Below are 13,033 nucleotides of genomic sequence, written 5' to 3'. Positions count from 1 at the left end.
CTGACTACATTAATCCTATTTTCAGCTCTTGACCCATAGGCCTGGAGTCTAAATGCTACTTAAATGTGATGGGAGTTTCTGACTCAACCACCTTTTCAGGCATGAGTTCCAGACTCCCACCACCCTCTAGATGAAAAGAATTCCCTTCAACTCACTTCTTAAGCCTTCTATCTCTTACCTTAAATAGTGGTTAGTGACCCCTCTACTAATGGAAAAAGTGCTTTCCTAATCACGGTCTCCCCTTATCTTACATACCTCTATCTGATCCCCCTCTCAACCATCACTGTTCCAAGGAAAACAACGCCACCATCCCACCTTTTACCCATAGATCAGACCCTTCAGCCCTGGCAGCATTCTGGTAAATTTCCTTGGCCTCTCTTGTGCAATAACATCCTTTCTACAATGCAATGAGCAGAATTACACACCGTGGTTGAGCTGTGACCTAACTAGTGCTTTATACAGTTGAAAAATAACATCCCTGCTCCTTTTTCTTTTATTCCTCAACTAACAAATGCAGAGATCCCAAATGCCAGATGGCTATCCCATGGAAAACATTTGCAGGATTTTATTTGACTTCCAGGACTAATCATGGTCCAACCCCTGGCCAGAAATGACAGTGAACCCCAGACTTGCATGAGTCAAACTGCATGACTAGCTTCAGATTAGAGGCAGTCCAGTCACTGGATTGATTGTGGCAGTACACCTGCCCTAATTTATCGTGTTCCTTAACAACTGCATTCAATTAATTGCCCTTTTGGTTTTGTATTCAGCAATGTCAGAATGATTTTAAACATGCTGACAGTGGCAAGCTGACCAAAAAGGCTTTCCAAAACAGATCTATTTAATTGTAAGTTGTTTAAATTGAAGTGTGGATTTGTCATTTCCACTAGTTCAACCTCATTTAGCTCCCCCAGCTATATGCTAATTTATCTGTTTTACCATATTAAATAACTGAAAAATTGAAGTCAACCTATAGAGAGAATAAAACACACACTGACTGATGTTTTAAAGAAAAAGAAACAGACTCTATCTGCAGCACATCATATTTTTGTAATTATTACATGAGGGTGTCAAAAGTAATGATTCTTGCGTTTTATTTTCCACCTAACAGAACAGGGTTGGTTTACACAGGACTGAATGATCATTTTTTAAATTGGATTTCATTATGAATGCACATGTTGCCATACCAATGCACCTGAAATAACACTGAGACAATACAATTTTTGTCACTTAAATTGGGAACTCTAATTCCTGCTCTACACTTGATTTTGTCACATTTCAGGTGAATTTCTGATCATTTAAACATAACCAGTAGCATTTTCATGAAGATTGCTGCAGTTCCAACAAAGCTTTGGTATTTCGATTTCATGTATATATCTTTACCTCTCTCTCTCTCTCACAACTACCAATTGATTCTGTAGTCTTAGGCAGTGTTTCTGTTGTCACTACATATTCTGATGCTGATTTGGTACTCAGATTCCCCAGCTTCATTGATTTTGCAAGAATGCAGAATTTGAGAGAACTAAGATTGCAATGTGAATCAAAACAGTTAACAAGAGAATAGAGGGTCAAAATTAGCAGAAAAGTTGAAATGATGTGACCATTACTAAAACTAAAGCAGGTGCCTCTTGCAAATAAGGCTTTTCATGTTAACATTAAATGACCATTGGCAGTTTTTGATTTGTGTGCACTTTAATTTATCTTAACACAAGTATAACTTCAGTGGTGGATGAACCACATTGTTTTAAGTTGTGCCATGATGTGTGCAGCTGCAGTTTTCTGCCATTCACCAGAAATCCAATCTACCAGTGGGTCAATTCACCCATGCTGAAAGGCACCATTCCACACATCATGGGAAGTGTAAGAAGATGCATATTGAGATAGTAAAAATAATCAACAGGCACACATTGATGCCAATTATGACTAGTTATTCATAGAATCTGGGATCCACCATTAACAATCTTGGGTTTCATGAGACAACCTACAATCTAATACATATCAATCTTACATAAATAGTGCTGACCCTCCAGTATACTACTGAGGTAAATGTACCAGCAAGTGTCTAGCTTTGACTTCCATCCCAATGCTGAGTTAGGCAATCTCAGCCAGAACAACCCATTGCCTCAAATGTACGTAAACACTTTCCTACATGAGTAAATGTCTTTGGAACTGTAGGATGTGTCAAATTTCAATGTTTGACTTTCTTGGAGAAGACTGTACAGAACTGCTTTCGTACCTGTGAATGTTTATTATGAACAAAGTACACTTTTGCAATTAAAAACATCTCAGATAGAACAACTTTAAAGCTATAAGATTAACCTGGGTGTCCTGAAGCAAAGAGATGGGGAATACGTGGGGGAAGGGGAAAATTGCCAGAAATACGAGTATTCAGTAATATAATGTGCAATATTTAAAATTTAATTGAATAATGATTAAGCAATTTTTTGAAATGCTAGGTTTCAAGACATCTGATTGCAAAAGTTATTAAATTATATTTTAATTATAGCCCAAAAATCTGAATTAAGTCAATCTTATCATTAGATAACAGTAATAATCAAAATATAAAAAAATGTTATTTTCTCTCCTTATATACCATTCCTCCTTCTATTCAACATCTTTTAGGCAAGACCGACCCCAGGGGATTCATTAATGCAATAGCTACAAACTTCAATTAAATCAGAGAGTTTGATTTAAACTTAGCCTTTATATTTGGTTTAATGCAAGTTCACATTTTCAATTTTTCCTCAAATGACTGTGCAATGAACTACTCTGGTTTAATTTTAGAATCTAATGGGACTGGGTTATATTTTGATCAAATCCAGATATCCACATCACTGCAGACTAAACATTTTATAACTTGCATGCAAGGTTGATTTTCTTCTAGAAAGAAATATGAAATGTACAAATGTATTTGAAGGTTTGGGAAAATGACATGTAAAAAACCACATGCCCACCAATATCTATTATGGTTCTTAGTGACCTTGCATCTTTCCAAGTTCATCAACACCCTATTTCTTTTAAAAATACTTTTGATGTTCAATTTGTCTTTTTTTTCTCTCAGTATCAAATATTAACCTGACTTGCTGCGATACCATCCAGTCATAATGCACACTTGAACCTAACTGATTCAATATGGAAATCATCAACTAAGCCTGACTGTCGAGCCAAACTAACTGAAACAATGGACTGAGCTCAGGCCAAAAGAAAAATGAGGCTGACATGCCATACAAAGTTAAAATTATGTTAACTATGTTAATTAACTCAGAGCCCCGAAACATCTTAAACATGGGCATGTTCAATTAGCGCTGATTAGGTGACAAAATATTTTTCAGTGGGAGGTCCTCTTGTATTTTCCAGTAGAATACTACAATTGCAATATACCATACATTTATTCCATCCTGAGCTCTGATTTGAATCTGGTAGAATTTAAATACTGCACAGAATGAAAAGACAGATAATGATTCAAATCCCATGCAATGCATGGGCCCAATTCCAGACCTGAAGCAGATGCCTACATTAAGGCAAAGAGTCAGACATGGTGGTGGGTCAAGAGAAATTATCTTTCTGAACAAATGACTACCACATGAGTTTACAATGAAGGAATTAAAGCAGTTTCAAGTGCACATACAGGATGAGAGATTGTGGCACCTTTATCAGCAGCAAAACATTCAAACATTTCAAGGCACTTTTCAGAGGCACAAGTAAATGATGTAAACCGATTCAATTAGATTAGATTAGATTAGATTACTTACAGTGTGGAAACAGGCCCTTCAGCCCAACAAGTCCACACCGCCCCGCCAAAGCGCAACCCACCCATACCCCTACCTTTACCCCTTACCTAACACTACGGGCAATTTAGCATGGCCAATTCACCTGGCCTGCACATCTTTGGACTGTGGGAGGAAACCGGAGCACCCGGAGAAAACCCACGCAGACACGGGGAAAATGTGCAAACTCCACACAGTCAGTCGCCTGAGGCGGGAATTGAACCCGGGTCTCTGGCGCTGTGAGGCAGCAGTGCTAACCACTGTGCCACCCACAAAGGAAAAAATATTCAAATAAGTGACCAAAAGCTTGGTTCAAGTGGCAGATCTTAAAAGATGGGGAACAAATGCAATTACAAAGGAGTTCAGAGAGAAATTTGAGAATACAGGGTCTGGAACACCAAAGGATCAGTTGCCAATTAGGGATGAAGAGTGCAAGTACAGAAAAAGTTAGGGTCATGGTGTAGTGGGTTTGAGAAGAAAGGACTGGGGAGTTGGCAGAGTTTAGAGATAGAGGGAAGAGGCCAAGAAAGAATTCAAATTCAATTTTAAATTGAAAGTGTTAGAGAACAGTCAGTGAGGTCAGTAGCGATGATTAAGTGAAACATGGCACAGGATAGGATATGGGGAACAGAGTTTTGGATGTTAATGTAGTCTGGAAAGTGACAGGTTAATCAGGAGAGTTGGGTCCAGAGGTGTGTGAAAAAGGTACAGATAAGGGCTGAGGAGCAGGGCTTTTGAGACTTACCATTGATATGTAGGTGGAAGTAAATAATCTTGTTAATGAGAAGGATCAAGGACTGGATAAAACGAGACTTTCAAGTTACAAGTAGCTGTTCTAGTCTGCACCAATAACCAGAGATTGGAAGGTGATAGTGGCTGAGTACAAATGAAGGATTTAGTTTTTTTTAGACTTATTTGCAGAATTTGATAGCCAGGTATTAGTGTTTCCATCACAAAGCACTGTTATTTTATGATTTTAATATTGTGCACTTACTCAAATTTTAAAAGAGCTCACAATGTTTATCCTTTATCTGCGCAGAGGAGAAACCAGGTTTGTTCCCAAGTTAATGTGAATTAGATTTTAGATGCAGTACCATAATGGACATTGCTGTTGGTTTCAACACTGGGTTAAAGGAATGGTGCAAAACATCCAGGATTCGCAATCCTAATACTGTCCTGCTCCAATCTACTGCAATTGTTTGTGTGTAGATCATAGCTTAAAACATCAGAATATACATTCATCCAATTCACCTCATCCCTCCCCAGTCTTCCAGAATAACCACCTTATGTTCATTTTTAATGTACACATAAGAATGCAAGTGCAATTAAAATTCTAATTAAGGTGAAGTTAACTTGGATGATGAGCCAGAAAGGAAAAGATTAGGATGGATAAGGAGGATTGGCTGGAGATGTTTTCTTTCTAAAGAAATTTTACAAAAGAAAAGCTAGGTCAAGACAGACAGACAGAAGGTTGGGAGAAGGTCCAAGGAGCCGTACCTCTGTCACAATGGATAAATGTTATGCCTTCTTTGGTTATGTACAAGTCAGGTCCAGTTTGGTAGAGTGACTCTCACGGCGAGGCAGAGTGAAATGTCTTGCCATATCTTACCATACTCGCTGCATTAATTATCATTCAAGTCCTCCGGCAAGAATCACATCAATTCTTGCTCCATTTTCCATGCACCATTCACAGAGGAACCAACTGCTCAGTGGGGATCCTTCATAAGACCAGCATTCTTTGGGGGTCACGCAAACTTTTAAAGCTAACCGAGTACCTACAAGGGTGCTGGCATCTGTAACTTCTGCTTCTCGGCTGAGATAGACATCAGGAGAGATGGCATGGAAACTGGCAGCCACCATTCCCAGTTAGGGACCTCCAGCAACCTGTGGACAGGTTGGTGGAGAGCAGTCTCTTCCCAGAAGGCTGGCAGAGAAGACCACACCACCATACCATGCCTTCCTGATCAGAGATCACAACCCAGAATGGTGCCATCTCCAGGGTGAGGAAGACTGGGCAACAGTGCGGGAAGAAAGTCAATGATCTTCAATTGCTCTGTCAGCATAGGTGCAATATTGTGCTATCGCACACCTACCCATGTCACTATACCCTCCCTAATCTGAAGGCTTTAGGCTCTGAAAACACCTGTTCTGCATATGCAATACCTTTTCTCATGCACTCTCATCAGGACCCCTCCTCCCACACTCTAACCGCACGTCTTCTCTTCACTTCTTCCTCATTCCCTTGGAACACTGTTCCGCTATTCCTCCAATGCACCACCTCTAAAGGTCATGCAACCCACTTGTGTTTTATTCATTTCCCTCCTTTACACCATTACATCCCAAACTCATGCAGAGTGATGTTAGACAGGTGGGAGGGTGCCAAACATCCATGTCCTCACCCCCTCGGGGGGAAAGACCAGAACTGATCCTGTGGGAATGCTGGGACATCCATGTCTCACCAAGCAAGTAAGTAACAGAGGCCATCCCTCTGCAATAGTCATATTAACCAGGTATCGATTACCACTACTAACCAGTGACCACAATGTCTTCTGTCTTAATGACTTACAGGTGAATCCATCATTGCAAGGACTAGCCTGTCTCCTTTTGACAAGAGTCCCTCAAGTTCCTTGAATCATCATGGGAAAACACTGGAGGACCATCGACTGCATTGCCTCCTGGGCCCCCAGCATTACAGACAATACATGGCAGGCCTCTTCGAGGTCCTTCACGGAGTTACACACACTTGCAATTCCACACAAGGGTGAGGGCAAAATTGCCCAGGCCACATGCAACTGGAGCACCTCCGGAGACCAGGGTCCTGGAGAGCTTTTGGCCAAGAGGGACTCGTGCAGATGCACAGGTAGAAGCAACAGTGACAGGTAGGCATTGGTCCACTACAATTCCTGACACAGACGTATTCCCACTCTTCTGCCTTATTGAAGGCTCCCTAAAATGGGAGGCCACTAAAAATCTGCCTAGCAAATGGGAATTCCAATTTTGTGTCAACTTAGTTTGGACTCTGACTGGCATCCTTTGGAAATCTATTTTTGTGCTTAAATGTCACACAAAGACACAATGAAATCTGTACATTTTAGCTGCTGAACCATAAGCTTGAAGGATTTGCCTTGGACTACCAATGAATGTTGTGTTTCCAAATATCTCAACTACAGATATAGTCAGAAGAGCAAAATTCACCTCCAGCAGGTTAGAACAAATATTAAGTTGTTGGTTTAGTAATGGAAAATGTCACCAATTTATCTAATTATTTATGTGTGTTTCAATAAGCCACATTTGCAGCTCACAGTGCCACCCAGAGGTAGTTCAAAATCTTCCAATCGTTCAAAAGACAACACAGGAGCAATCCTGCAAAAACCTGAACACCTCAGGTTAGGTCACAAAACAAGTGGTTCAGCAAATGCCAATATTTCAAACAGCAATGGAACATATACCCTTAACAACTGAAAATTACTTTTCAGAAAGAGTGGCCCAGAATTTCCTCAACGTGTGTGTCAAAACAACAATGCAAAGGCGGCAGAATGCTGACTTACTGAGCAAAAAGGTAATTCTGTTAGTTTTACATTCTACTTCCAGGTTTCCACTATCTTTCACATTAACTCAATTTAATTTCCAGCCCTTATCAAAATAAACTGCATTAAAAATTGTAATCTTCCATGATTTAATTTTCTTAAAATATACTCTGCATAATGGTTTAATAGCTTTATATTTTCATTTTCAAATGTAATAACAGGCATATCGTACATTCTCACTGCTTTCCCTCAGGCCTTGGTTATTTAGACAGCTGCTTGGTTTACCTTCCCATGTACTTCACTACGGTTCCCATAAAATGTTAATTATAAGTTGTTGATGACAAGTGCAGTCACAAAAATTCTCCTAACACACAATACACAGGCCACTTAGCCCCTCAACCCTGCTTCATCATTCAATAAGATTATGGCTGATCGAAATCCCTGTTCTTAGATAACTTTTCATACCCCCTTTCCCCTACAATTATCAAGAATCTATCTACCTCTGCCTTATTAGTTTTCAAATGCTGATTCTAGATTCTTCCATAAGAGGAAACATCCTCTACATATTGTGATCGCCTCTCAGCATCTTAAAAACAAACCATCTCTTACTCTTCTAGTGGGTAAGTGCCTAGCCTGCCCAAATTTTTCTCAGGAGACATACCATCCATTCCAGCTCAAAACTATTTCTCTAGTAACTTTTCTGATTAAACAGTTTATTACTGGGTCACCAATACACATTTGACATACCTCAACAAGGAGGAATTTTTACAGGCTTAATTCAACAGTCTTCGATTCATGAGATAACGAGAATCCAGAGAAAGTATATTCCTGTTAGGGTGAAAGGAAAGGCTGGTAGGTATAAGGAATGCTGGATGACTGAAGAAATTGAGGGTTTGGGTTAAGAAAAAGAAGGAAGCATATGTAAGGTATAGACAGGATAGATCTAGTGAATCCTTAGAAGAGGATAGAGGCAGTAGGAGTATAATTAAGAGGGAAATCAGGAGGGCAAAAAGGGGACATGGGATAGCTTTGGCAAATAGATTTGAGGAGAATCCAAAGGGTTTTTACAAATACGTTAAGGACAAAAGGGTAACTAGGGAGAGAATAGTGCCCCTCAAAGATCAGCAAGGCGGTCTTTGTGTGGAGCCGCAGAAAATGGTGGAGATACTAAATGAGTATTTTGCATCAGTATTTACTATGGAAAAGGATATGGAAGATATAGACTGTAGGGAAATAGATGGCGACACCTTGCAAAATGTCCATATTACAGAAGAGGAAGTGCTGGATGTCTTGAAACGCATGAAGGTTGATAAATCCCCAGGACCTGATCAGGTGTACCCTAGAACTCTGTGGGAAGCTAGAGAAGTGATTGCTGGGCCTCTTGCTGAGATATTTGTATCATCGATAGTCACGGGTGAGATGCCTGAAGACTGGAGGTTGGCTAACGTGATGCCACTGTTTAAGAAGGGTGGTAAGGACAAGCCAGGGAACTATAGACCAGTGAGCCTGACGTCGGTGGTGGGCAAGTTGTTGGAGGGAATCCTGAGGGACAGGATGTACGTGTATTTGGAAAGGCAAGGACTGATTAGGGACAGTCCTATGTGCATGGGAAATCATGTCTCATAAACTTGATTGAGTTGTTTGAGGAACTAACAAAGAGGATTGATGAGGGCAGAGCGGTAGATCTATATGGATTTCAGTAAGGCGTTCGACAAGGTTCCCCATGGGAGATTGATTATCAAGGTTAGATCTCACGGAATACAGGGAGAACTAGCCATTTGGATACAGAACTGGCTCAAAGGTAGAAGACAGAGGGTGGTGGTGAAGGGTTGTTTTTCAGACTGGAGACCTGTGACCAGTGGAGTGCCATAAGGGTCAGTGCTGGGTCCTCTACTTTTTGTCATTTGCATAAATGATTTGGATGCGAGCATAAGAGTACAGTTAGTAAGTTTACAGATGATACCAAAATTGGAGGTGTAGTGGACAGCGAAGAAGTTACCTCAGATTACAACAGGATCTGGACCAGATGGGCCAATGGGCAGAGAAGTGGCAGATGAAGTTTAATTCAGATAAATGCGGGTGCTGCATTTTGGGGAAGCAAATCTTACCAGGACATATACACTTAATGGTGAAGTCCTAGGGAGCGTTGCTGAACAAAGAGACCTTGGAGTGCAGGTTCATAGCTCCTTGAAAGTGGAGTCGCAGGTAGATAGGATAGTGAAGAAGGTGTTTGGTATGCTTTCCTTTATTGGTCAGAGTATTGAGTACAGGAGTTGGGAGGTCATGTTGCAGCTGTACAGGATATTGGTGAAATATTGCGTGCAATTCTGGTCTCCTTCCTATCAGAAAGCTGTTGTGAAACTTGAAAGGGTTCAGAAAAAATTTAGAAGTATGTTGCCAGGGTTGGAGGATTTGAGCTATAGGGAGAGGCTGAACAGGCTGGGGCTGTTTTCCCTGGAGCGTCGGAGGCTGAGGAGTGACATTATAGAGGCTTACAAAATTATGAGGGCATGGATAGGGTAAATAGACAAAGTCTTTTCCCTGGGGTTGGGGAGTCCAGAACTAGAGGGCATAAGTTTAGGGTGAGAGGGGAAAGATTTAAAAGAGACCTAAGGGGCAACTTTTTCACACAGAGGGTGATACGTGTATGGAATGAGCTACCAGAGGAAGTGGTGGAGGCTGGTACAATTGCAACATTTTAAGAAGCATTTGGATGGTTATATGAATATGAAGGGTTTGGAGGGATATGGGCTAGGTGCTGGCAGGTGGGACTAGATTGGGTTGGGATATCTGGTCGGCATGGACAGGTTGGACCGAAGGGTCTGTTTCCATGCTGTACATCTCTATGACTCTATGTTGAATTTATGCCAAAGCAGGTCCTCTTTTATTTAAGCTGCTTAATTTCAATTGTTGAGTTTTTGCAGTCATCTTAATGTTTAAAAAAATGACAGGGTTAAGAGATATTAGACGAATGCAAGTAGCTATTGTTTTCACGTCTCCATTACATCAATAAATCCCCTCCTTTTTTCTTGGAGTATTAAAATGCAAGACTAGACGTTAAACAGAATCTTTCTTGAAAGATGACCAGCAAATGAAATATGTTGTATGCTTCTTTTATAAACCAAATTCTTCTTTCATTCTTGACAGCATGTATACAGATAAATTAGAAAGAATTCAGAAATGTGACCTTTGGAGAGCAACAACCCTCAGTAATAGCAAAAAAAATGCAAAGTATGTCAAACGCCTGCTCGGCTACAAAAAAAACCTCAATCTCAATATGATTAAAATCTCACTTTATAAATAACCCAGAAGTAGCATTACCCTGTGGTCTCATTTATATTTAAAGGTGTTCAGAGACTGCAGGTGATTATTAGTGTTCGACATGCACATTCTGGGCCTGAAACACATTTGGCAAAAAACAGTCAATGGCCTTGTGATGGAGTACAAAAGGAAAACATCCAAGAAACTGGGAGGATGGAGACATGAGGAAAGAACTGACAAATTGGGATGCTTTAACCTCAAAAGGCAGCAAAAGAAAGGGGATATTCCAGAGGCATTTATGCAGATACTAAGTCAGATTCTGAACGATTCATTGTCACTTGCATTTTACAGTGAGTAATACAGTAAACGCTTCAACTTCAAACTGTCAATACTATTCCAAGCCAAATCACAACCTTGATGTAAAAGGATACAAGTCTAAATTTGCAATGTAAGTTCAAGACTAATGTCAGGAAGTTCTTGCATTAAGAATAAATAATACTCATTGTCCATGACAGCCTCCTGCTGTAAAAGCAAAATCTTTCAGTTATTCAAAAGGCAGTTAGATAATTGTGGTTTCGGATAAACTGTAGGTTGTACATAAAACTGAAATTGTATCAATTGGCCTTCCTTACATACGCTTACCTCCATAACATTTGTGATGTAAAAATACAAGTCCGAATGAAGTTTTAAAAAGCCCTATGACAGACATGGATCATTGCCAAATGCAAAAGAAAACGTCTGATCTTTCCTACATCTGCCATTCCATAGAGTTGGAGTGCAAGAATGTCGTGAATCTTTAAAAATCTACAACATGATTAGATTGAAATGGATACTAAGTAAATTTCTCTTTGCCTACAGTTTTTTTTAAATGCATCTATGACTTTTAATAGAGAGTCTCCTTTACTGTAAGATGTAGTCTAAGCTTTTTGGAATACACCTATTTTCTTTCCTACCTTTCATAAAGTTCTCCACCCATTGCCTTAACTGTGCTATGATTTCTGTGGCATTTAAATCTACAGATCTACAGATGTGCAGTCATTTTCATTAAACCCTTTAAAGGGTCTTCTGAAGGGTAGGATTGTAAATTCACTAACCTGTACTTCCCTGTCCTGACCTGGACAGCCTTCATACCACACTGCTGGGCTCCACCTACATCATTCACAATATCATCTCCAATCATGATGACCTGTCAAGAAAGAATGAGGTATTTGATGTCAGATTAGATTATTTTGATGTGTTTGCATTTCTCAGAATATTTGATGTAAACTGTCACCAAGATGAATTAGCTGACATTGAACACTGTCATTGAACCAGGGGATATTGTAATGCAGTATAATGACATGTGGAAATGGCAGGTTGCAAAAGGTGGACAGTCAATGTACAGCCATCAAGTCACTAAGTTGTTATCATTAGCTTTTTCAAAAATAAACTAAAATCATACTATTATGAAGCTGGGTCCGCACAAGTAAAGCAAAGAGAAAAATATGAATTCTGAAAAAAAAATTACAAAGTGAACTAATTGGAATTTTAAAATAAATCAACTACATAGTATTAGAAAATATTAAATATATTTAGCAAAATGCTGAACTGCTGTGAATATTTAGCGCACTAGAGTTCCACAGTAGACAAAGTAGAGACACAGCTGGCTGAAGGGGTCTGACATCTTCTGAATCTCATATGTCCAAGGGTCAGGTGCAAGTTGACAAGTGTTATACGTATATGGGGAACTTTCCCTGCAATTAGACAAAGGAAGGAATTGAGTATGATGAAAGTAGATGGAAGTCAGTGGTGATGCAGGAGTGAGAGACCACAAGAAACGCATCTGGATGGGTAAATGAATTGGAAGGATTTAGAGGTATATGGGCCACGTGCTGGCAAAGGGACTAGATTAGATTAGGATATCTAGTCAGCATGCACGAGTTGGACCGAAGGGTCTGTTTCTGTACATCTCTATGATTCTATGACTCAGACCATAAAATGTAGAAGCAGGCCATTTAGCCCATCAAGTTTGCTTCCACCATTGAATGAGATCGTGACTGACCTGACCAACCTCATCTCCACTTTCCTGCCTTTGTCCCTTAGCCCTTGATTCCCTTACTGAATAAAAATCAGTCCATCTCAACCTTGAACGTACTAATGACCCAGCCTTAACAGCTCTGGGTGGCAAAGAATTCCACAGATTCAGAAGCCTGAGAAGAAATTCCTCCTCATCTGTCTTGGAAGTGCTGACTCCTTATTGTGAGATTATGTCTTCTGCTTCTATCCTGCCCCACAAAAGAAAACTGCTTTTCTGCATCTACCCTGTCAAATCCTCTAAGAATCTTGCGTGCTTCAATACAGAGGTGGTGAGATGTCCCGAGCGATTAAGTAGGAAATGCAGAGCTCAGGATGGGTGAATAGTTTGAGGAGGATGAGGATGAGGGGAGAGCTGTTAAGTGGGTACAACGTGTGCAATAGTGAGAAACGGGGTCCATTTGC

At 40.1% G+C, this 13,033-nt stretch overlaps 1 protein-coding gene across 2 annotated transcripts in view; it reads right to left on the bottom strand.

The window, feature by feature from the left end:
• Positions 1-13,033, bottom strand: part of lhpp (phospholysine phosphohistidine inorganic pyrophosphate phosphatase) — a 196,607-nt gene that overhangs the window by 64,516 nt on the left and 119,058 nt on the right. For both annotated transcript variants that reach the window (XM_043712654.2, XM_087998930.1), the window contains exon 6: positions 11,650-11,741. In XM_043712654.2, coding sequence (XP_043568589.1) covers positions 11,650-11,741 — 92 coding nt within the window. The remainder of the gene's footprint in view (positions 1-11,649; positions 11,742-13,033) is intronic.

The sequence above is a fragment of the Chiloscyllium plagiosum genome, unplaced genomic scaffold, assembly GCF_037043375.1.
Source record: "Chiloscyllium plagiosum isolate Xiang-an unplaced genomic scaffold, Cpla_swu_hap1 HiC_scaffold_22, whole genome shotgun sequence".
Classification (NCBI taxonomy): domain Eukaryota; kingdom Metazoa; phylum Chordata; class Chondrichthyes; order Orectolobiformes; family Hemiscylliidae; genus Chiloscyllium; species Chiloscyllium plagiosum.
The sequence above is the reverse complement of the archived record's forward strand: the minus strand, read 5'-3'. Positions and strand labels throughout refer to the sequence as shown.